At 38.4% G+C, this 27,286-nt stretch overlaps 1 protein-coding gene across 1 annotated transcript in view; it reads left to right on the top strand.

Annotated features, from left to right (window-relative positions):
• The window catches only part of LOC134664055 (leucine-rich repeat neuronal protein 1-like), a 346,981-nt gene extending 320,234 nt beyond the window's left edge, over positions 1 to 26,747 (top strand). The window contains exons 6-8 of the mRNA XM_063520625.1: positions 3,088 to 3,147; positions 21,615 to 23,072; positions 23,151 to 26,747. Coding sequence (XP_063376695.1) covers positions 3,088 to 3,147; positions 21,615 to 23,072; positions 23,151 to 23,576 — 1,944 coding nt within the window. The 3' untranslated portion in view covers positions 23,577 to 26,747. The remainder of the gene's footprint in view (positions 1 to 3,087; positions 3,148 to 21,614; positions 23,073 to 23,150) is intronic.
• The last annotated feature ends 539 nt before the right edge of the window (positions 26,748 to 27,286 follow it).

Raw genomic sequence — 27,286 nt, 5'->3', positions numbered from 1 at the left:
TTCGACAATATTCGCTGTCGGCGGAAAACTCCTTAAGAACATTAAGTGACTGGAGTCGTTTTGTGCTTTTGTTGTTTATTCAGGGCAAGACTTGGCTCAATGCGTACGATGCTTAAGTATTTTTTTCCATTGTATAGTAGTTTTATTCACTTATTGTTAATAGTAATCAGTAACGGGACGGCTGCAAGCTATTTTCCAAACATTTCACAGTTACGACGAAACAACCACAATTTACAACCTTAACATTCACTAAAACCGCAAAACCTAGGAGTTCATCGCCAAGTTAACTTGGTATTTACGACTACTTACGCCATCTATACGGCTCTGACATCCAGCAATCCTTTCAAGGGGCGAAGTTGTTTACCGATTGTCCCGCCCGTGTATCCTTCCCAAGGTAAACAAAAGTCGATCCTCTTAGGGTTTACCTAACAGGCAATGGTACAATCACGGCCCCTTCAGCGTCTTAAAAGCTTTATACTCTTCGCAGAAAATGCAATCTTTTAGTAGTAGTGTCGGTGGGAGGGCTTTGTGATCCGTTGTTGTACGTATTGGCTCTTTTGGAGTAGGCGAGCTCAAATCTTTAAGGAAGTTTAAATCAAGCTAGTGATTTAGAAATAGGGGTTTGCCATTGGATAAGGAAGAGAAACCTTTTGAAGGCAACTTTCAGACAACAATACATTATAAAACACGTCAACACAATTCAAGTCTAGGTAAGAATTTTACATCAAATTGAGGTTAGCCCTGGAAAGAAACTCTTCAAAAATTCAACATCCGTTGTAAACCTCTATTGTGTGCTCTTGATAGCGAAATTCGTGAAAAATTAAAAAGTTTACCGAAGAAAGCAGGTCCGTACAATGAGGGTGCAGTGAAGCCGTGATCATAAATAGCTTGCATCGAGTGCTATTAAATATTGAAGGGCTGATATTACATTCTACGGAAACGGGCACAATGCCTAGGTCTTGAAATAAGCGTTGACATCAATTATTTTACACTTACAATTCAAGCCGTACGGACTACGGACAACTTATTATAAACTTTTTCTATGAGTGTATTTAGTTATATGTTGAAGTTTTTTATCAATTATGGAATCGGAAATCTGCCACTGAACAACCTGTATAAATAGAATAGAGTGTAGCATTATTAAAGCCTAGGAAGGATTTAATAATACATGGTTCATTTTCCCCCCATATTTAAATCGAACTACAATAAAAAAAAGTTTTTCAAGAGAACTTGAGTTGAATTATCAAACACGGATTACAAAATAACAGCTTAAGCCCTAAACCAAGACAGCATGCCATTAAAAAAGTTAAGAATTATCTTCGATTCAATTTTGCAAACAAATTGGCCCTGAATTATAAATACGAGAAGCGGCAGGTTTTCCGAGGCATGGGTTTATCTTTGCTCAGTATTTCCTAGCAATTGCTTGAGCTAATTTAATGTTATAAACGGTCGAGAAATGACATAATCGTGGGTTCGGTGGGAGCGCACATGTGCGGATCGGGAGTGCTGCCGCGTTGAAAAAGAATTTTCTTGTCTGTGGAAATGGAATTGTTTTTTAAATATTGCGGGATTTCACTTCATAGCATTATCTGTGGTTAAAAAGGAATATGTTTTAGTTGCGTGCAGTCTGCAGGCGAGATAACGATGTCATGACCACAATTTCACTTTATTAAGATTAAGAAAAACAAATGACAAAACAAATACGTTGTTGTATCGTTTTCAATAAAGTCAAAAAATATTGTTGAATTGACAAACATTCGACTCTGACTATGTATTTAAAACCATAGAATAATAATTCGTATAATGGCGTGCAATGATCTACGAAAAACCAAAATGTTATATATACCTAATGATCAAAAAGTGCAAAACTTGTGTATGATTGTTTTAACAAAGTGTCTAAGTCTGTTTAGGATCCTGATACATTTTTCTGTTACCTTTTTAGGCCAGTCCAGACGGGATGATCAAATTAACCAATTGAAATTGGCGTCAATATATTTTTGCGTTCACACTGCCTGATTTTACCAGACAATTTAACCAGATTGGGCCAAAATTGTCCCGTCTGAACAGGCCTTTTCTCTTTACGGCGCCCACGTAGTTGTTTAAATATCCACTAATAATTTAATGATTATGAAAACTTGTTTAAATCCTGGGATCCCTCGCAAAGCATTTGAACATCTAAATGAATAGTTGACCCTCGTTTCGACGTGGAATCTCCAACACAATTGCGAACCAGCAATTACTTGCGGGCATCTATTTGAGTGCGGAGCGATGGCAAGTGTCTGTAATTTGCCGAGCGTGTGCAGTGGCGCCCTCTATTATTGACTTTGAAGTTTTAGTTTACTTATTTAGTGGTGCCTATTAAAGCTAGCGCATTCTAGATATAGGTAGTTATGTTGGTATATATTAACAAAGATAGGTTTGTATATAGTTCATCTGAGTTTTTCTGAATGATATATATCATTATCATAATGTTTCAATTTTTAGCTAAATTGACGACCAGTTGAAAATTAGCAATAGGGGGGTTTCGACATTTTGATATAAGTACCTATAGGTACTATTTTGTACCTACCTAGGTACCTATCTGTGCGGCAATATAATACATAAGTAATAAAGACCAAGCAGCAGGGCTGGTAACCCATGGAGTTTATTACCACGCCTCCTTCTCCCTGGAAGGAGAGGCCATTATAAGTCTAAAAAAATTATTGCGTTAATATATAATCAATGAATGTAAATACTGTAAATAAATGTACCAAGCATGTGTTAATCTAATAAATGGCTATTCTGATTCTGATTCTGATTCTGAATAAAGACCAAACTGTATTTAGGCATTTATATGCCTTGCCTAGCTTAATTTTGGGTTAAATCAACCTCTAAGGTTAATTAATATTTTCTGATTGCGTTTCTCTTCAAATATGTATTCTGCGAAGAGTTATTTGCTAACTCAGAAATAAAATAACTCTCGGAGTTTGATTACCCCTTTGTTTTAGCACTATATATTAGCCGACGTGTTTGACCTTGACGCTGCTTGCAGGGACTTTGACCCTCTGTCGTATTAGCAATTTTTAACCTTCAATCTGTTTGTTGCAGGTGACAGCGTGGCAGGTCAGCCGGCGGGTCGCCAACGTGCTCACCTCCAACGCATTTATTGTAAGTATCAACTAATAACACCACTTATTGAGCCTAAGGCCTTTGGCTTAAAGGACTCGCATCTAGGCCATAATTGTTAAAAAAAAGCCTAATATAAAGCCTTCGTCTCCAATCCACACCGTACGTTATCTATGGAAACGTCACTTGAAAACGCTGTGAGTGTTGTCACCCGGAATCCAAGGCCAAAAGCCCCCTCCAGACTATGCGCGTGAATCGCGGGCGAAGCCGCGAACGCGAGTGTGGAGTCTAGTTCGCTGATATGCGAAATCGACTCCAGACTCGCGTTCGCGGCTTCGCGCCGCGATTCGCGCACGAGTGTGGAACGGGCTTCAGATCCCTGTTCTGTTTGAAGCGATATTTAAAAAAAAAGAATACGGAACGCGAGGCAAAAAACGTCAGTGTGCGTAGGTAATTAGGACTTGGCATAATAAGTAGGTAGGTACTTACGTAAATAAGTGTGGTTTTAAAAGTATGTATTAACGATTAAAATATTGGGGGTTACCTATTTATTAGGGTACAAAGATTCTATTTGTTTGTTTGTCCTGTTTGTACTGGGCTATAAATCCTAACCTAATATGAAGCCTGATTTCAGTGAATTGCTCACAGTTATATGGAATAATCTTGGATTAAACATTATGCATAGTTAATTGAAACAGATTTTGTTAGTAAACAAATGAACTGTAAACGACTATAGGTATTCACAGACATATACAATAATTCAGGACAAGTATTTCGAAACACGTTCAACACACATATCAGATTACCGCATACTAATGCAAAATAGAACACCTATACTAAATTAGAAACTAGTCTGTTTAACACTGGAATACTGAATTTCCAGAACTAGAATACTCGATCTGGAGCAACTATAGCCTGCTACCCAGAATAACAATAGAGATGCATCTTGAATCGCGAGGCAGAGTAGACTAATTAATTTGGGACGTTATAATTAACTGGAAACTTATCTTAGTGAGGAATCTTCCAGGTATGAATATACTTAATGGTGTTCGTGTGCATTTCATTAACAAGCTTTTATTAGGTCGACCTGTATGTAACTATGTAATGGAATCTAAGGTAGCTAATTTAACCATCTTGCAAGGATCGTAGCGTCATGAAAATTGGCAGCTGCATGTAGTTCTGGTGACAATACAATAATATGGTACTATCGAACTGATCTGATGGAGACAGGAGGTGGCCATAGGAACTCTGTGATGAAACAACGCAACGCAACGCAAATTGTGTTAGGGGTTTTTAGAATTGTCTCGATGAGTATTAGTTGTCTGTCGTAAGAAAAGTACAGTCAGCTATAAAAGCTTGTACCAAAAGTGAAATTTTTGCCAAAAACTTATTCTTATTTTTGGAATATGAACGCGCGACGGAGCGTTCATAATCGCGCTTAATGTATACGTGAAAAGTAAAGCTTCAACACATTGTACTGTAAACAGAATTTTGCTACATGATTTTTATTCTAAGGTTACGTACGAAAGTTTTACATTTTAGAAATAAACGAGTTATTTCTAAAATGTAAAACTTTCGTATCTACATTTTTTACATGAATTTAATATGATGACCTCAAATAAATACATTCTTGTGAGGCTATTTGTAGGTATCTTAGGCGAAACAAATAAATATAGATATAACATACAATAATAAAACCTTGTAAAGAAACTCATTGCCATCCTGTGACATTCATTAATACGGAATTATGCGGCAGTAGAAACACCGGACGAACAAGGTGTGAGTGTCACATATTTTCTGTATGTAGTGGGCTTCACTTTATCTGGTAGAAAGTGTTATCCAGCTTAGTTAGGTTCTTCGTGGGCGACAATGGACTAGTAGGAGTAGAATATCTGTTTGCAACGCCAATGACGCGTACCTATTGCGGACACAAGTTATTTAAATTATTTTAAAATTTGTATCAGGCAATTTGTATGGGCATATTAGAAACAGGTACCTTATAGACTAACATACATATAACTTTCATAACTTAAAACTAAACATCAAACCGCGTGTCTCCGTTGTATCGTCTGCTCTTGTGTCCCACCAAAACACGAAACCCTTCAGCCAGAAGTCGCATATCTTGTTCATATAACTATTGGGCACATGCACCTTGTACAATGTGTGTGTCAATTCAATGCACACACATTGTCAATTTATGATTTGTCTTCGGTGTGCGGTGTACCATCCTATACTAACCTAATAACTACATTTTTGCTTGCAATCAAATGCCACCAATCTATCAAAAGCTTAGCAGGTTCAAATTCCTACTAGTTAATTGATATTAGTTGTAATATTATTGTAGTTCTATTGATATACATACATATTTGAGTTGGGGTGAGAGTGTACATGAAAAACATTCAAATGTTTAATAACAATAAATACGAAATCCCTCGGAGCAAAACTTTCAACCAGTAATATAACTTACGAAACATCCACAATGATAATCACATTAGTAGTTCCCCCGTATTATCATAAATGCATATTCATTGAACTTTCCACCCCGCTGTAAAACGTCTAATGGATTTTACACCAAGCGCGCTACTTAGTGCTCAATGTTGGTCAACTTTATGTTCAACTTTTGAAAGTAACACGTGTATTATAAATATTATAATAGGGTAAACTATACTAATTTTGGCAATTCCTTAATGACTGGCCCCGTGGTGACCTTTCTACAAAGATATTCCGTGTACACTATTTAAGTTGGGACTAGGGTTTGCACGACGGATCCGAAATGTATGGGAAGATCCGCGGATCCGGATCCAGATCCGTTTAATTTCATACATATCGGATCCGGATTGCAAACCCTAGTTGGGACTCATGGCAATGACAAATGTACTAGTATTCCATACCTATATATGTACCTATATACGTAAAACCTGCCGGGCAACTTAGCGATGCGAACATTGCGAACCAACAGGCTAAAAAATTCCAATAATTCAGTAGATAGTTTAGTCTGCAATGTTTATACTTTATTATATTCAACTACGCATCGTTTATCACACGCAGTATCATTCTTACAGCCAATATAATGTTTCTACTTCTAGTAATAATATCAGTCGTTCTCGAAGCTTAATAAAATAATAATAACATAAAACATCCATTTCAATATCCATTATTGCTCGACAACTTATTTGTAATTGTCTAACACCAAATGCAACATTTCTTTTTTCGTATACCTAACGCGATTTACACGATCATAGTTAGGGTTGCCAACTTTTTTTTGGTGGAATATAGTATTTTCCAGAATAAGGCATCAAAAATATAGTACATTTCAAAAAAATATAGTACTTTTAGATAAAATACTATACGTTTAATCGGAAACATAGTATTTTAGCGTACTATATATTTTTCCAGAAGTATATAGTACAGAGAGCTAAAATATAGTACAATACTATAGAATATAGTACGGTTGGCAACCCTAATCATAGTTGATACAAAAAATGAAGGCCTACTGCGAATCATTTATTTCATTCGTTCGTCCATTTGCCTCCAATATCCTACCTGGATAGAGAGGCAGACGAAATTTCGATTGGCCTGTTTGGCCTCTCACATAAAATGTCAAATTATCTTTCTAAGAATAAAATAACGACATTAAAATATGGATATTTTTTATACTTTTATTGTTATTTTTTTATTTAATTAAATTAGGAAGTAAATGGAATGTAGTAATAAATTCATCCAGCTAACGCCCGCTCTGTACAGAACCGCAGGAATTCAGGGCACAGCCATTAGGCTCCATCATCTGGTTTACGGAGGCAGACTGGTGGAACAACGCGTTGAGTAGGTGGAACAAAGGCCGATTGCAAAATATCACTTTGGATATAAGTTAAGATAGGTACATAAACGACTGTTTTATACGGGTTACATTAGGGTTATAAAATTTAAACGCGAGAGTTATCTCTTATTGGCTCGAGTTAATAGACAGATCCTAGACCTCTTAGGTATTTATAAAATTCATCATCATCATCTCAGCCATAAGACGTCCACTGCTGAACATAGGCCTCCCCCTTGGACCTCCATTCGTACCGGTTGGAAGCCACCCGCATCCAGCGTCTTCCGGCGGCTTTAACAAGGTCGTCCGTCCATCTTGTGGGTGGACGTCCTACGCTGCGTTTGCTAGTCCGTGGTCTCCACTCGAGCACTTTTCGACTCCATCGGCCATCTTCTCTGCGCGCAATGTGGCCTGCCCATTGCCACTTCAGCTTGCTAATCCGGTGAGCTATATCGGTGACTTTAGTTCGTCTACGGATCTCCTCATTTCTGATTCGATCACGCAGAGAAACTCCGAGCATAGCCCTCTCCATAGCTCGTTGAGCGACTTTGAATTTTGAGATGAGGCCGATAGTGAAAGACCACGTTTCGGAGCCGTAAGTCATCGCTGGTAACACACATTGATTAAAGACTTTCGTCTTGAGGCACTGAGGTACATATGTCGGACGAAAAGACATTACGTAGTTTCCCGAACGCTGCCCAACCGAGTTGGATTCGGCGGTTGACCTCCTTCTCGAAGTTGGACCTACCTAATTGGACTACTTGTCCTAGGTAGATGTACGAGTCAACAACTTCGAGTACCGAGTTCCCAACAGAGACTGGGATGGGCACAACATTGGCATTTGCCATAAGTTTCGTCTTGTCCATGTTCATTTTCAAGCCCACCCGTTGTGAAACTCGGTTGAGGTCATCGAGCATCATGCTGAGTTCCTCCATCGACTTTGCCATGACTACGATATCGTCGGCAAACCGAAGGTGAGTGATGTATTCGCCGTTGATGTTGATGCCAAGTCCTTGCCATTCCAGGAGCTTGAAGGTGTCTTCCATTACGGCAGTAAACAGTTTCGGAGAGATAACGTCTCCCTGCCTTACGCCTCTTTGCAATGGAATCGCCTTCGTGCTCTGCTCCTGTACTCGGACCGACATGGTGGCGTTACTATACAAATACTTCGATGTACCGATAGTCAATATGGCATCGCTGAAGAGACTCAAGCACCGCCCATGTTTCCACCGAATCGAAGGTTTTCTCATAGTCCACAAACGCTAAGCATAATGGTAAGTTATACTCTTCGGTCTTCTGTATAACTTGCCGCAGCGTATGGATGTGGTCTATGGTACTATAGCCTTTTCGAAACCCGGCTTGTTCGGGAGGCTGGAAGTCATCAAGTCTGTGTTCGAGACGGTTCGTGATGACCCTTGAAAACAGCTTATAGACATGGCTCAGAAGCGTGATGGGTCTGTAGCTCTTCAATAGGCTGTTATCACCTTTTTTGAAAAACAGCACCACCTCGCCTCTATTCCATGTTTCAGGCGTTTTGCCCTCGTACAAGACGGAATTAAAGATTTATAAAATTAGTAAACTTCTATTGAACATCGCCTCTTCTAATTGACGCAAATGTCTAAATGATAAAGGGACGTTTCAACATAACGCCGAACCATTAAATCGCGTCATGCGCGATTATACGCATTTGTAGTAGCGCGCAAGTAAACGCATCTTAGATACACTGGCGTTCAAAAGTGCATGGAGATGTTTCAACCGTCATATTAAGGCATTACGGTCGACATCTATCCATGCACTTTTGAACGCCACTGTACATCAACATTGCCAATATCGACGCTTATCATGAATAGTGACACAAAAAAAAATGAAATGCCATTCGATTTTAAATCTTACCAGTAAAAGATAGAATATTAAATGCAATAGCATTTCATTTTGAGTTGTGCCACTGTTAATGATAAGCGTCGAATATGAGCTCTTATTCGCAGAAAAAAAACTGAATGGGCTATAAGGGGCGAGCATGATCGCGTTTACGCGCGTCATTGGAGCAATAATCCCTTAATGGCCAGCAAGTGACTACGGGAGGCACAAATAATGCTTTATGTCAGCTAGACTGAGAAAAAAAATCGTTTAAAACAATTGAAATTGCATTAACGTTTAATGCTTTATACAGTTCCATATGAGCCTATCGAACCAAGCAGTACATTAAGTACGAACGAGCGTACATTAGTTGATATTGTAATAGCAGTTCATCATAATATTCATAATGGAATCACTTTATTGTGTGCTCGATAGCTCATATTTTTTTCAGTGTATATTTTTTCAATCTTTAGGTGATATATTGAACCAATTATCCCAGTGTTAGTAATAGACCTAAGAATCCCTGCACGCAATTATTTTAGATATCGAAACATAGTACACAACACGCCACTTTACCAATTACTCGCTTGGCAATAAATCTAGATGAATATATCGATAACAATATGATTTACGAACCGCGCCGAACGAATTACGCGGACAAACAACCAGAGCAAACCAATGCATTCCTAATTAATTGAATCAGTGTAAAGCATGGATTAAAATGCAATCATTATTTATGGTGTGGAAAAACTATCACTCTAACTAAAAGATAAAATGAAACAAATATCATAATAAACCTAAAATAATAAGTAGGTATAGATGGCCAAGCAAAGCTTGTCATTAGAAAAAGGAGCGAAATTCAAATTTTCTATTAGACGATATCCCTTTGCGCCTACATTTTTCAAATTTGCCGCCTTTTTTTACTGACAAGATCTGCTTGACCAATTATACCTTTGGTAGGCAAGGCACTTAACCAAAGACTATGTCAATCAAAAGCGGGGAACTCCTCGTCTGTTCCATGCCAATAAAAAATGCCATGATGCCATGCCAATAAAAAATGTTTTTAATAACAATTTTAGTATTCGCTGTGTACTCTGCCTACGGGAGACATTAGGTATTTGACAGCTGATATAATGTCAAATCATATAAAGTCTCGACATGCATTACGCACATTACCGAAACCTAATGTTACAAGAAACTTTACAAGCACTCAGGACTCAGGGATCTAAGGGCCCCCCCACATCTAGCGTCTTTCGAGCGTCGGCGTCTACAACTGTATGGCCGCGCTCGACGCAACGTCGACGCAACTGCGCAGCGACGTCATTTTCCATAGCGCTGACCAGACGCCGACAGACGCCGACGCTTGAAAGACGCTAGATGTGAGGGGGCCCTAACAACTTAAATGAAAATTGATACGAAAAATGCTCAATCACAATAACCAATCACCAACCGTTTATCAATCTTTAATTTTTCCCATCCGCCGTAATTCCAAGCCAGACCATTACACCGGCTGCATTCAGCACCGCTACGGACGCGGCCAGATACAGAAATCTGCATAATCATTATGCCCGTTGCCTACTCATTTCGTCCTCTGTTAACGACAAATCAAGCGAAACGGTTAAATATTCAGTTGGCTCGATGGTGCGTGTTTTATACGTGTTATGTTGGCAACAGGTCGCACAAGCTTTTATTGTAGTTATGTGACAAATTAAAAAGAAAAAGCGCAACCGGCCAGTCTCTTCCACTAGGCTTTGTCGTTCTCGTGTAACCTAGCTTTATAGATACAAGTGGACAACAATCTACAACGCAAAAGTTGAATGCCGAGCAGAATTTACAATTTAAAGGACCCGGTTGCCCCCGCTATGATACTTCCTTCCTAATTTAAATCCGTTATCCGTCCCGAAACATAGTTTTAATAAAATTACAATGATATTCCAAAGCTCGACCCAATTTCGGGGACATTTGTAATTCAGTCGTCGGTGGGTAAAGTGGCTGTCTTCGCTGAACGCATTTTTAATTAACAAACCCGTCGAATTTACGTGCTAATTTGAATAGGGCTGGAGGGTTCCGGGCAATCCGGGGCCTTTAACAAGGTGAGAGCTAAGCGGACACAGGGACAAGTTAATAATAAATAGATAGAAATACATACTTAATTTTGTACACTACTTTTACATTACTTGTAGTTTGGACTGTCACATAGTTTTTATATGGTAGTCAATCTTATAAGCAAAATAAGGTCTGATTAGGATACAGTGTTTAATAGTTATTTGTTTTACAAGGGGGCAAAGTAGTTGTTTACCCGCTCGTGCTACTATTGATACCCGAGCAAGCGAAAGATTCCAAAATTGAACCACGAGCGTAGCGAGTGGTTCGAAAAATGGAATCTTGAGCGTTGCGAGGGTTTTAAAGCACGAGGGTTAAACAAAATTTGCCCCCGAGTGCAACACAAAAATTTTCACGACACCAATCCGAAGCAAATATTAAATGTAAAATATCAAACAAAATCAAATTCAAATGAATGTTATTAAATATTAATCATCCAAAATCATCATTTAAAAGTCAATTCTACCAACAAACATAAGAAAACAACTCTAAATTTGCATTTGATTACTTTGCCTCACATGTGAATAAAATGCAATTTTGCTATCCGTTTTTGAAGTGCAAAGTAAACCTTTCCGAGCTGGTGTGGTGAAAATAAAATAATATGATTTTTGTAATAAAGACTATGATTATTATGGTGTGGTAGAATACAAATGTATAAAAACAATGTTCCATCTATTTATCAGGAGCAAACTTATTGGTGGTAAACTGTCAAGGAATCATGTGCCGCTAAAGACACATCTCTATAGATAGTCCCTATCGTCATCTCGTGATGGCGTTTCTCATAAAGAGTTCAAACAAAAATAATGAATTGCGATGTTACTTCTAGGCCTGAGAACAGTATAAGTGGCGCCATCTACAAAACTAATAAGGAACTCTACTTTGTATGGAAATTAAGAGTTTTTATTACATACTTGTCTTTGCCGGTGGCTATGCTGGGGGTATTAGGTTATGTTTGTTCAGTTTACTTTCCCCCACTTAACGTGACCCGCCATTAATAATTCGCGATTGAATAATCGTCTTTGATTAAGAGAGCCCGCATCCGCCGTACAAATGTTTCCACGTTTGACGACCGGTCTGGCCTAGTGGGTAGTGACTCTGCCTGTGAAGCCGATGGTCCCGGGTTCGAATCCTGGTAAGGGCATTTATTTGTATGATGATACAGATATTTGTTCCTGAGTCATGGTTGTTTTCTATGTATTTAAGTATTTATATATTATATATATTGTTGTCTGGGTACCCACAACACAAGCCTTCTTGAGCTTACCGTGGGGCTTAGTCAATGTGTGAAAAGAATGTCCTATATAATATTTATTTATTTATTTTAACATAAGCATTTGCTCCGTTAAAATACGCTTCTAACAACAACTGTATTCATTCTTTCGTACACATTATTTCGTAAAAATGTACCTAAATGAGAAAGACTTACAGTTTTCAAAAATGAGTAACTAAACTGCCCCAGCCGGCGTATTATGGATGGTCTTATCCACGTGATAAAATAACTGTCACTTTGTAACCCATGGGATAGAAAGTGACAGAAACCGTTTTATCACGCCGTCACATAGCCCCTCAACTGTGGGAGCGCCTTTCAGGCGGTCATAAAATTGGCGGTTTATCTGTGGCTCAACCTGCCAGGTTCGCATCATTTGCGCCTAAACTTAAGGTAAAATATCAGTGAAACATATGTTTAACTCGCTCTGACGTATTTAATCGTGGAGTGAATGAAGCAAGACAGCTAGCAAGCGAACATTTGAATGATCAACGGTTGAAAAGGTCGTTAACTTTCGTCAGTCAAAAACAGCCACTGTGACGAGTAGGATGTTACGTGTTTTTATAGTAAAATTGTGGATTTTTATGGTGAAACCGTTAAAAAGCTGAGGAAATGTCAGTAAACTTTTGTTAATATTATGTTTGGGTGTGTTTTTAGAATAATATAAGTGCTAAAGGTGTGAAGAAATGACATGCCAAGTCATAGCCGAAATTTTCTTACTCGGTTTCTTATTATTTGTATAAGTTTTACTATGTCTCAAAACAATCATAATATGTCATAGTTCATATAGATTATATTAAATACAATGAAATTAGTTTAAAATCTGTTTAAAGTGAATAATAGCTATCAAACTAAATAACGGTCGGCACATAACCTCTCGGGCTGTCGCAACAGACTGGACGAGCACCTGAAAGGCTGTCGCCACAGACGGCGCTGTCATGTTAATACTAACGCACGTTTGCATAGCATGGACATTCCACTTACTAACTAATTCTACGATACTTCTCTTTCCACATAGGCTATAATAACACAGCTCAGCGCAACTGTAATGAGTGAGAGCAAGGGCTGGACATTTAATTTGTAAGATTATAGTTTGGTCCATGAAGTCTTTATACTGAGATTGACGAGTATAAAAAAATTAATATAAATTAATTATGCAAGGGTTTTAATATGGGTACTAGGCGACAGTGATGATGATGATGATAATAATAATGATGGTGGTGGGGTTTGCTATTAAGATTTTAGGTGTTACTCTTCACACATTCTGAAATATCCCTTTATTGCTCTTACGGTCTAGGTATGTCCATATTAATCAAACCATATAGAGGTGATTTGGTCTATATTTGTCTTGTTTTCAGATCAAGTTTTTAGATGTTTTTTGTTTAATAAGAACAAGTGCGATTATTTATTATTAAATATTGTTTCATTAATATCCTGAGAAACGGAATTTCTTTGGATTAAGGCTGCTGGTTGCTGTGATTTTTCAACATTTTGTGGGCTATCAATGGTGCATGAATAAATAAAAGCATTTTTTAAACATTACTTACCATATAACTACTGCACCTGCATTACTATTACTTTGGCCACAGATAGTTTACAACTTAAATTTCTTATTTATGTATAAAATTATTACATAGGGTGTGGTAGGACTCCACAATGCATGTAATTAGAAACTTATTTACGTGCGCCATTTCTAGGGCAGACATAATTTCAATAAAGTTTTCAATTGGTATATTTCATGTATTTAATTGATAAGCCTGACATTTTATGTTTTTTTGATGTGTATGATTACATTATGTACATTATTAGAGTAACAGATACGCCTCAAAACTGTTTATTTTTTTATTACAATAGAAAATGAAAGATACATTTCGGTACCTATAATTTGAATTCGACTGTACAGTTATTTTATGTTAGTTTAATGGTCGTAATTTTAAGTAGCAGTTAGATAATTAAATAAAGAGCAGAAAAAATACAAACTATAGACTGTATCATTGTAAAAAACGGAATAAATCGCAATTTTCCACTTGCACGTGGACCTAGAAACCCTGTCTGTGGAGCAGACCCCTTAGGCTGCCACAGATGAGGGGGAGCGGCCATATTCATCTCCCACAGCTGAGGGGATAGACAAGAACGACCATCATATCCGTACAGCACATTAAAATTTTACATCCGAATGTGACTTTCGAAAATTCATTCAATTGTCCTCGTACGGTACTACAAGTTCAAAGTGGTTTTCAAATAACTGTAACTGTTTCGAATAACTGATAAAACTATTCGATTTAAAGTAAGCCAGACTGCACCGCAATGGTGCAGGTTATTATATACCTACCGACTACAATGCTGCAGGCAGGGCTCGGAACCGGTATTTTTTAAAAACCCCGATATAGCCCAATATTCTGAATTATTTTGTGCTCTTCACGTAGGACTGAATCATGAATTTAGGTAACAAACTTTGTATTATTAGGTTGTCCCATTAAAAATGAAATAACAAACCAAAGAACGAAAAAGAACGTAATAATACCGGTATTTTTGTATGGAGCAAATACCGGTTTCCGACCCCTGGCTGCCGGTATTGTCAATTGTACATGATTTTGATATTTCATATCAATAACCCGCGTGAAATGCAGTTCAATCCTGCTTTTTAAAAATATTTGGCACTTACAGTAACAGGATATTAGCCTTTAAAACTATTACAAGTTTTTTTTTAAACTTACCTGTTACTACCAGTTTTTTTTGGATTTTGTGGCTTCATTACGAGACCTTTAAGCCAAGTCTTTATTTTACACTGCACTACTATACTTGGTCATACAGATCTTGTCAGTAGAAAAACACGAAAAATTTGAAAAATGTAGTCCCAAAGGGATATCGTCTCATAGAAAATTTGAATTCCGCGCCTTTTTCTACTAGCAAGATTTGCTTGACCATCTATATTAAAGTTTTAACTGTATTTTTAATGTACTTGTAAATTGGTTGATATGCTTGGCCACACTTGGCAGGGTCGCCATGTGAAATGGGACGTAAAGACTAACACTTATCTCAGGAGTATAATCTGATACTATGTTATGCCTATGCATGCGACATGCGAGACATACACATGCGAGATATACATGCGAGAGGGTGTGCGTGTCATACATATATATGACACACACAAAAGCATAGAGACTACACCGTTTAATTAAGTAAGACTGCACGTCTCCCATATCCCTCAAATGAATTTATAACAATATCTATGAACGTGCGGTATTAATTTCCATTGAGCTAGCCTGAAGCTAGGTCTCGGGGGAGAGTTTAATTGAAACAAATTATTGGATAGTTTTCCAAACGTGACGGAGGAAATTGAACCTTTTTGACATGACATTGTTTGATAACGGTGAGAGATGAATGTTGAAACACTAGGGCAATAATAATATTACTAGTGTAGTGATAGTTGTAAAATAAAACATTGTGTGCAACGGTACATAATTAGGTCATAAAATGCAAAGGTCATAAGATACGATAACGAAGTCGAGTTTTGTAAAGTTAGGCCCGAGAACCCTTATTACCTAACTGGTACACAAAATAATTAACCAACTCGGTTTAGTATGTATAGAACCTCCTCTTTTATCGGATTTGGTTAAAATTATACAAAGTACAGTGGCGTTTAAAAGTGCATAGGTAGATGTCGATCGTAATGCCTTATTACGATTGAAACACCTCCATGCACTTTTGAACGCCAGTATACATTTCTTATATTCATAAGAATAAGAATGGCTATTATTGCAAAATAAAATAATTAGTTTTATAATATAATAAAATAAGATTTGGATGTATATTAGTTCATGATCTGTAGAAATCGGATGCCATAAGAATTTATTTTTATTTCCCATTCGTACCAAATCCCGTTGCCATAAAGCCGCCTGTGCATGAACGTCGTAAAACAATAAAGCAGCACAAGGAGCATAAGCACTCAATTTATTTCAGCCGTTAGACGTATATTCGTGCCGTCCTTTATTTAAACCGGAACCAGCAAAGCACGCATTTTTACTCCGGTTAGGGTCACCACACGTATTTGGCCACCACATTTTAATGGCTAGGTTAGGTACTTAACCCGTGGAGCGCCGCAGAATTACCGTAGTATGGAACTCCTATACAAGTTACCATCACACGTGTGATAATTTAATAATAATTCAGCCGACTTATATACTTCCCACTGCTGGACACAGGCCTCCTCTCAAGTGCGATAGGACTCGGGCTACGGGCTACAGTTCCCACGCTGGCCCAATGCGGATTGGGGACTACACATACCTTTGAATTTCTTCGCAGATGTATGTAGTTTTTCTCACGATATTTTCCTGCACCGAAAAGCTAATGGTAAATATGAAATGATATCCCGTACAAAAGTTCCGAAAAGCTAACCGCTGAGAGCTCGGAAAAAGCTAGTTAGAATCCACGACCTCCGGGTTGAAAGTCGGACGTCATATCCACTCGGACACCACCGCTTCCTGGTCCTTAAGTACTTTGTTTTAATATCCCAGGGACTACATTTAATGCCCCTACCAGCTAACCTCTGTCATTTTAGTACAAAAATGGTACGAAAGCAGGATGATTGAATAGTAAATTCGGCAATCGAATTGATGTTAGTACATTTAAATACTTACTGTCTCTCTCATGCTTATGTTTATCCCAATTATATCCTCAGCTACTGCTTCTGAGCCCTGGTGCCTTATATGGCTAGTACCTGGATGTAATACCCACAGGGTGCCCGAAAGACTAAGCTAAGCTTGCCATACCCAGGCCATACCCCTTACAGAAGCAAACAGGCATATAGAAAGCACTGCTGGTACAAATACAACGGATATCCAGATTACAAACTCAATAACAAAATATAGGATGGCTTTTAAAACTTTTGGGTTGAGGTGAAATGAAGAAAAAATCTTCCGGTTCCGAATCTCCACGAAAAAATTGAATAATGGGACTTTTTTCAAATAACACGGAATTGTGTCCACGCTTTTCAGTTCCGACATGGCTACCCTATCCCGACCGCAATTACGGCATTTGCATATCTCACGCCCTCGACTCTTTACGGCATTTTTGTATGCCTGCCCGAAGATAATTTACGCTTTTGTGTACAGGCTGTACATCCTGTATAATACACTCGTGGAAAACAAGAAAGGGTAAAAACCATTTTGAATATGTATGAGAGCTCCAATTTAGCTCGGTTTTATTTGAATTAAAGAAAATACACTACTCCCCGTTCCTGTCAATTAAAATTGACTGCGGAAATGTGCTGTTTCCGCCATGTTTTCTTTTATTGGCGCCAAGACTTTATATTTCGTTGGAGCTCGGGAAATGTTGCCAGTAATAAATGGAGGTAAAAATTGTAACATCGTTATTGAAACTGGGACAATAGTTATCGTTTCCTATACGTTACTGTCTCACAAACGGTTGAGATAGTTCGCGGGTGACGGACTTAGCATTATTACCACCATTTAGACGCCCGCATGCTGTAAAAAGTCCCAAGAAATTCTCGATGTTACCAGCTTGAAATGTAATTTATTTTACCAAATCCCGCACCGGGCGCCATATCGTGTCTAGCTTAAATAATCTAAGAGGAGTCCTGGCACGTCATTCTCAAGGAAACCTGGAGTTTCTAGAATTCTAGGGTTTAAATAAAGTATTTTCCTAGAAAAGGTATTTTGGAGAAATTGGTACAGTAAGCTAACTTTCCACCGACTAGAACAGGCCAAAGTGAGGAACTGTTATTATAAATAAATAAATAAACAAATGAATTAATAAATATTACAGGGACATTCTTACACAAATTGACTAAGTCCCAAGGTAAGCTCAAGAAAGCTTAGGGTTGTGGCTACTCAGACAACGATATGTAGATTATAAACATCAAATTTTTTTGGTGTGCGAATTTGTCTTAAAGCTAGCAACATTGTGCGTAAAACGTTTCGTTCCGAGTGCTAGTCTAGTAGGTGGTGAAAATCGCTTAAGTGCTCAGTCGACGGCAACAAATGTGTTACAGTGTAGCTTGTTAATTAAGATCGGCTTCGTGTGAGCTTCTGGCGTTTTAGGCTGCTTTCAGAACGGCCTTTCCTTACTTGACGTTATTATTTCAGCTGTTTAACTGTTTAAGTTAGATACCATCTTAAATGTAAGCTTAAATGCAACTAGATCGGAATTTATACTTTCAGTTAAATTCGTGTAAGTAATAAATATTTGTTTAGTCATTGGAAAAATATAAGCGGTTGAGAACATTGTAATTGTAACGTCGGGATGATGGAAAATCGGAACACTAGTGCCCTGTTTATCAAAAGCTTGTATGTAACTTGTACATACAAGTGGAAGTCCTGTTTTGACAGCTTTTGTTAACTTCCACCTGTATTACAAAATACAAGTTTTTGATCAACAGGGTCTTAGGTTTGTAAGGAATTTAACATTCGCTTGCCTTAGCCTCCGAAAATCACACTGTTCTAAGTGTGCTTTCCTTGTCCTTAGATCTTAACACATTTCTTTTTTTTTTTTTTCATTTATTTATTTACTTCCTTTGAGTACAATTTTAACCTTACAACATGTTGCTCATGAGAGTAGGAAACGATTCCTCCGTACTAGTAAAAGCTGTATGACGGCAGGAAGCACCACCTCTCCCGGATCACATTTAATCTAACTAAGTCCAGACGCAGTATACATAGCATTTATGCATTACTAAATATAAATATATGTATCTTTTAAAAGATAAAGAAAAAAAAAACATAACAAATGGTAAGGGAAATAAGTGTTTATGTGTACGTGTGTGTGTGTATGTGTGTGTGTGTGTGTGTGTGTGTGTGTATGTTGGTGTTATCACCAGTGAGATTCTAAAGACTGAGAAGAATAAATGGATGTATATATGTAATATATGAGGGAAGCACAACGTATATACAAAAATATGAAGTAAAATATATCAAGCGTTGCATGAACTGATGGTTTAAGTTTTAGGAGGAATATAATATTTTTAAAAGTTTAGGCATTATTCAAGTCAGTGTTTTTCTATTTATGTTTTTTAATTGTAATTAATTAGGTTTAGACAGAAATTTTTAGAAGTTTTTCAGTTTCATCGTAATCATATAATTTCAAAAAAGAGGTAACGGCCACTTTACACCGGTTCACTGTTAGCTGGGTTAGGTTGATCTTTATGGAGATCTTGTTGTACAGAAATGGGCCAAGGAAAAAGGCAAAGTCATGTGCAAAGCTACATGACATGATCTTAGATGACATAAGGTAGGTAGGTCTTAAGCAAAGGCTGTTATAGCACGTTATCCTCGATCTCAATCAATTTATATGTATCAAAGAATTTAACATATCGTGTGTGGCAACCGTTACAGACAGTGTCCAAACTCTAGCGACCATCTACGCTAACGCCTGCAGGCTTACCAACATTGTAGCACAAAGTATGAATAGGCATCCATGCCTGTTTTACTGCCCCGCTAATGCATCCGCTCGTAAAATAACTTCATTTTACATTGTAAGCACAATTTTTACACTTTCACGCTGAGCATTGGTGAATCCTTTACAAATGTGTTAACGCTTTAACACGTAAGTATTAGTTATTAAATACTGCATTGGATTGGAAGTGGTATTTTATATACGAGTATATTGATTTCGTCTAGTCCTTTTACGTACCTAGTGATAATGTCCTTTTTTATTAAGTTAATTTCGACAAATTAGAATTACCCCATACAATTATTGAAGAGTTTAGACTCAGATTAGATATCTAATTGAATAGATCTAAAATTAAAGTTGCGTTGGAGCTGACAATAATTTTAAGATTATTATTGAACATAAGAAAATACATTTTAATAACTATTTGATCGTAAACAGCTGCTTTAGTTCATAACTGTGTCGCAGCTATTTACTAATATTGTATTGTATTGTATTTATTTATTTGCGTTAAGTACATGTACATGCAAATACAGTTTTATAGGTACAAGGTATATACAATTATTTACAATATTTACATTAATTATTATCCATTACAATTTCGTATTATTAATAATGTGTAGAATACACATGTGTGTGTGTATATTCCATTTAAATCATCATAATTATCTATCTACCTATAATGGCTATAATAGAATAAATATAACATTGCCCGCAAGTGTTTCCATCGAGCTTAGTCAGCCTAAAGCTTGTTCAACGACGCTGTAGAGCGCCCAAATCACTCGCGTTCGGACCGGCCCGGTTATTGGATTTTAGCGGAAATTTCACCGGTCCCGGTCCAAAACGAACAACGCACCTTGCTGTTTGCGAATAACCTGCATATCGTATTTTAAGTCTGATTTGCACCGGCCGGCGCACCCACTCGTTAAATGGGACAACAGATACGCGGAAATGGAATGCAAAACGTTGCACAATCGTGACTATTTCGAATTTACGCGTTCGCGGATTCGAATTTTGAAATTGAAAATAGAAATTAATCGCCCGGATGGTTTTAAATCAATCAAACCGGCGAATAACGCAATACGCGTTCCGTTTTTTATTTTGCGTAATAAAACGCAACGAGTCGATTGAGATTGTTTGTCCAATAAAGTGTAATTAAATAATGCCCTTTAAAAGTTTATCTGATATAATTAATCAGAAAGTTGTCTTAAAACACCTACGACTACAAAGTCTCTTAAATTGGAAGCCAAAACAAAACGAATAGGTACTTAGGTAGACAGGCTCCACTATAAGTAGTTTCGCAGATATTTTTGTTAGTTTCATTAGAGGACTCCCCGTTCAACAAAACACTCCCAACTCCCCAAGAAGACGAGTACGTAATAAGACGAGATATTTTGTTCCAATAATTGAGTTAGTTGGTTGCAAGCAGCGGACAACTTGGGGACTATCTATCTCGAATACCCAATCCAATTGTCATCCAGGCGGAGTCGCGAGTCCGCCGGCTCTGAGAGCTAATAAACTTATTTACTTATCCGCTCTTTTGAGAGATTCGGTGCAGCGTCAGTCAGCAATCAAGGCGTAACAGAATTTAAAGTCTACGTTGTAATTCTAGAGGCGAATCCGCTCCACTCAGGATCTCGCTGCTAATTGTTGAAAAGAGGAAAAGTAATAAAAGTGCTAGTCTTTGAAGCAAAGACGCTGCCCCGAGCGCCTCGCCGGAGCGCATTTTAATAAATTAAAACTGTGCAAAATTCCCATTCCAATATCATTTTATTTCCCTTTTTGCGAAGCTGCTGGAACTCGCTCCCCTTACACTGATTCAGTTTAATTTATCACGGGCGAGGCAATCAATTTTATGTATTACTTTATCATTATTAAACAAAACATTTAATTCACCAACGGGCCCGGGTAATTCCGGCTATATCAAAGGTTGTACTGATGAAAGCGTTCTATTTGGACGGTCGATGAAACGTTTCGGGCTTTATGTTTCGTCTTAATTTAAGGAACCTTTTTTATTGGGGTCTAAAACATTTCTAAATCTGCATTTTATTTTGTTTCCAGGTGGTGCTTATATCCTTGGAACTACTAGCGTGGCGGAGCGGGGCGGCGGCGCTGGCGAACTGCCCGAGTGGCTGCAGCTGCAATGATGAGACCCTAGTGGTGGTCTGCGAGGAGAGCCGCTTGGACGTGCTGCCCATCGCGCTCAACCCCTCCATCCAGCGTCTCATCATCCGCAACAACAAAATCAAAACCATCGACAGCTCCATGCAGTTCTACGCAGAACTGCAACACCTCGACCTCTCCCAGAACCACCTTGTTAACATTCCCACTAAAAGCTTTGCCTACCAACGGAAATTACAAGAGCTCCATTTAAACCATAACAAAATATCATCAGTAACTAACACGACATTCCAAGGCTTGAATGCGCTAACTGTCCTCAACTTAAAACGAAATTTCCTCGAGGAGCTGACAAACGGTGTGTTCTCGACTTTGCCAAGATTAGAGGAACTGAACCTTGGTCAGAATCGAATATCGAGGATCGAACCAAAAGCATTCGCAGGACTCACAGCTCTGAGGATCCTGTACTTGGATGATAATCAGTTGAGTTCCGTGCCCACAATGTCCTTTAGTCTCTTGGGAAGCCTGGCTGAACTGCACGTGGGACTCAACGCTTTCTCGTACCTGCCTGACGACACATTTGCGGGCTTAAACCGCCTGGCCGTGCTCGACTTGAATGGAGCCGGACTCTTTAATATAAGCGAGAACGCATTCAGAGGCCTTCCAGGTCTTAGAAGTTTGAATCTTTTCGGGAATAGACTAAGCGTAGTACCTACGCAGCAACTAGGTGGACTTACGAGATTGGAAGAGCTGTACATAGGCCAGAATGATTTCGTAGCGTTAGAAAGCCACTCATTCAAAGGCTTGAAAAATCTGAAACTCTTAGACATTACTGGTGCTGCCCAGTTGGAGAGAGTCGAGAAAGGAGCTTTGGAGGACAACATAAACTTAGAAACTATCGTACTGGCAAATAATAAGAAACTATCAGTGATAGAAGAAGGTACTTTACTCGGCTTGCCTAAGCTGAAACATGTTACGCTTAGAGACAACGCCATTGTTACGATCAGTGAAACTGTGTTCGTCGGAAAAGAGCTGAGACAACTGGATATCACTGACAATCCTATTGCCTGCGACTGCCAACTTCTTTGGCTGCATGAATTATTGAACGAGAAGAGTAACTTCACTCAAATCCAATGTGCGGAGCCACTACATTTGAAGGACAAGTACTTGCGTACTATAACTGCAGACGGTTTGGGCTGCGCCGTTCACGACACGCGGCAGCAAACGATTATATGTGTCGTAGTAGTCGCCTGCGTGGCTTTCCTAGCATCACTCGTGCTCGTGCTGTATCGCTACCGCAAGAGCATGCACGAGAAGCTCAAGGACTACAAGTGGAACAAGCGTGCGATGCGCAAAGACTTGGAATACCACAAGCCCATCTCCACCGAAGAAGACTGCATCGTGCGCGGCATCCACCCCGCGCAGTACCCCGCGCCGCACGCGCCCGGCCTCCGGCCGATCCCGGTGACGGAACTGTAGCTAGAGCTTTACGCCTCCCCCAGCGTGTTCTTCATGTCGGGCCAGCAGCAGGGCTCGGCGCGGCGCGCGCGGGGAGGCGGCGGCGGCGGCACGCTGCCCGCCAACGGCTTCACGTACATCGGCGGCGACCGCCCGCCCCCGCTCACGCTCAACAACGGCGCGCCCGCGCTGCTCAACAACGGCTCGCTGCGCTCGTTGCCCGACAAGAAGAACAACCGCAACGGCTTCGTGTGCCACGAGAACTTCCCGCGCGCGGACCGCTACTCTCGCAAGCAGGAGAACGGGTACATTCGCAACTCGGAAACCATTATCGGCTTCCCGCGAACGCGCGACTACGACGACTACAGCGAGCCCGAGTACTCGGTGATCGCGGAGGCCGAACGCGACTATCGCTCGTGCGCGCACTCCAACACCTTCAACTGTTGAGCCCGGGAGGCGTGAACTTTCAATCGTTTGTGATCTTGTAATTCTAGCAATAAATCTTCATTCCATTAAGTTTTTCTATGGAGGACCTTATGATGGGACTTAGTGTAGCGGTTAGTGACGTTTAGAACTTCGGGATCGGTGTACGTGCGACCAGTGAGGACTATGTATATCGTATTCGGTTTAAGAGAGTACATTATTTGTAAATTATAAATTTAAGTAGCGATGGATCTATTTTTCAATGGAGCGGAGGGGGCGGTTGGAAGTGAGACTTTCATGAAGACGCCCGTCTGGGGGCCGATTTTTGAATTTCGATCACTCGATTTCGTCACTCGAAAATCGGTGGAAAACGGCGAAAACCTAATTTTTGAAATATGGACGCTCGTTATTTGAAATCTAGTGGTATTGACCACTCGATTTCAATTCTATTAGTAGAATTTAAACGCCTAGTAGTGGAGATATCATTTAACAAAATACACGAAATCGAGTGGTCGAATTTCAAAAATCGGCCCCCTGTACAGACTAGTCGCGTGCGGCAAGCGCCGCTGCCACGTAAGGCCTTTGTACCTTTAAGTTTTGCTTAATACGATATCGAAACGCAACTGAATGAGAGGCGAATATTGTTATCTCATTCTAGCGGATACACCTGCGTTCCTACTTACGCGAATAAAACTTACAAGTACAAAGGCGGGGTAAATACATCATCATCTATGTGATTCGTAAGTATCCTACCGATGGGTAGGGGGTACTTTGTATTTGTTTTGTACAAAAACCATTCCATAAGTCTTTTTAATGTCTAATTTTTTATTTATAACGAATAAATATTAAGTGTGCGTTAAATAAGACACCAATATGAATGATAGGTAACCTATTATAGGATTAATAAATGTAAATATATTTATACTATATTGAGATATTTATAAAATTTAATACGATCTTATTCTTCTTAAATTTTCATATAATTATTTCTGTATTTCACTTACATTAGTATGACTAGTTTGTTTGCTATGGAATGGGGCCAGTTTCTCAAAAGCTTGTAGGTAACTTGTAATACAAGTGGAAGTCCCATTCCCATTCTATCAGAAGTGTCAAAAAGTGACATCCGCTTGTATTACAAGTTACTTACAAGTTTTCGGGAAACGGGCCCCTGGTATTGTATTTCCTCCTCGTCACTATTGTTAATACACTGTATTTCATATTAGGTACGGCAGCACCCACTTCTTACCTGTATGTCTCACTTTTCGCTCAAATCTCACAAACGCATAAACTGACCTACTTAAGTTTCAGTGAAATTATATAGATTCCGTAAAATGGGGTGATTTAGGAATGTCGGGGCTAGAATCACAACTTAATATTCTCTAAATTAACTTGATCCATTCAACTAAACAGCATCAAATACAATTATCAAAAAGATCGAATTAAAAATATGACATTTCAAGGTCACCTCATTCTGCTGTATATATTTTCATGTCGCAATGATTATTTGTTATAATTTAAGTTTGCATCATCATTGCCATTACAGTAATTAATTATGTCAAAATAAAATATGTAATCTTTAAGAGATGTTGATATTTAAATCAGCTACAATAAGTGTGCTACTGAAAGCAATACATAATATTAAAACTGTTATAGATATATTTCACAAACTTGTAAAGGCTATTATCAATAAATGGAGAACTTAACTTACAAACGAAAGACCCAATAAAAAGATATCAGAAAATTCAGAAATTACAATGCCCGTTCCTTTATTAATTTCGTTTGAAGCTAAATTGAGCGAATAAGTACCTAATGTCGACGTACGTCGAGAATGAAATATTATAGCCATCGTGTTATAAAAGCTACAGCTTGGCAAAAAAGGGTAGAAATTAAAAAGTGGCAACACTGTACAGACGTCCCTTTCAAACCAATATATTTAAGAAAACGGGACGACACTACAGTGTTGCCACTTTTTAATTTCTACTCTTTTTTTTGCCAAGGTGTAAGTGTTGCAATATAAAATGTAAAAAGTTTTTTATTTATTAATACTAGCCTAACCATAGGCTGATAATTTTAAAGCACTTAGAAATATTCTGTTATACTATGCGCTAGATGCCTGCCACGTTATAAGTATCGGACGACATTTTTACGAATGAAATTATTTGACCTGTTGAACGTAGGTACAATGTAGTTCGGAAAATTGAGTTCTTTTTAATATTTGCAATGTAATTTACGCAGGGTCTGAGAAGTTCGAATATGGAACGAATTTTAGCTGTTCGAATTTCGAAATTCAGAGTTGCAGTCTGTTGGGGAGCTAAATTTCGTGGAATTCAGAATGCCGAATGAATACGAGTACCCTTTGCATAAGTTACCCAATAACGTGAATATTGTTGTGTGAATTGGAATAACTACAGTTCTAGGAACTTGAGGAAACATGAAAACCGTTATACGAAACATATTTTTTAAACCAATTCAACGAAAGAAGCAAATGTTTTTTGTGTAGTGGTCATAATCTATAATTTAAAAAAACTGTACTTCTGGGTCACATAAAATAAAACGAGAGTCACGATCTAATTGCTTGTTTTTTAATAATGAAACATATTTAATTCAATAAGGTTATTTAAGGGTACATTTTATACAGGGTATAAAAATAACCCTTATCTAGAGATCAATAATTAGCACTAAAATATGTGACTTGAATGAAAGGGACATACAATAAAAAGGTGACTCACATTACTCTTGCCGAGACCCAGAAGTGACTTCCGGGGTCCCTCAAGTCCCTTTCTAACAAAAGTGTCATCCGCTTGTATTATATTTGATAATCAGGGCACAGGTTTCCAATACGGTTTACTTATGTTCTACTGATCATTCGAACTTCTATTCCACTCCAAAAATACATGTACTTAACTTTAAAAACTTCTCTCTAACTAAACGTTGAAACTTGATCTTATGGTGGCGTATGTTCATACTTCATGTAAATATGGAGAATATAAAGACTAAGATATGTGGGCATGCGTTCGTGCCTCGTGGATGCCTAAACATGTATACAACTAAATGAATACATATGAAAAATTGTGATTAGTGTACATAACATTATCTACACGACGTTGTAATAGAATCATCGGTCATTTTCTGTATTTTATTGTAGTTATTACCTACATACAAACTCGATAAATATAACATACCTCAAATTTACAATTGTGTTTTCTTTACTGTGTCACCTTTTCACTATATATCTAGAAACTCATTAATCCTACCTATGTGATCATATAAGTACCGGTAGTGAGCTACTTGACACTAGATGTCACGAGTGTCGGGACTGACGAAAAGTATTTTGTGTGTGCAATAATTTACATCTAATATTAGTACAAGCAGGAGTTGAAAATAGAGTTCCGGTTTATCCGGTTACAATTATTGAGCATTAGACTTTTCGTTCGTCGCATCTATATTGTCAAGTAGCAGTACTGATAAATCCGCTAGTTGCCACTAGATGTCGACTGCGATAATAACATTAGGACGTTTAGATAAGAAAACTAAATGTACCCACAATGTACCTATGGAGTGAGCACTCCATGCTATGACACATATAGGTATAATATAACATTGTTACATTGTCATGCTTACGCTCAATACGGTCCAATCCAGCACATAAAATCGAGTCAGCAAGAGATTGCAAGTAAAAAATAATGTTACCTATCCCTGTGTAGAAATTATCACCTGCTGTAAAATATCGTACC

The sequence above is a fragment of the Cydia fagiglandana genome, chromosome 4 (assembly GCF_963556715.1).
Source record: "Cydia fagiglandana chromosome 4, ilCydFagi1.1, whole genome shotgun sequence".
Taxonomy (NCBI): domain Eukaryota; kingdom Metazoa; phylum Arthropoda; class Insecta; order Lepidoptera; family Tortricidae; genus Cydia; species Cydia fagiglandana.
This window is presented reverse-complemented; position numbering and strand designations above follow the sequence as displayed.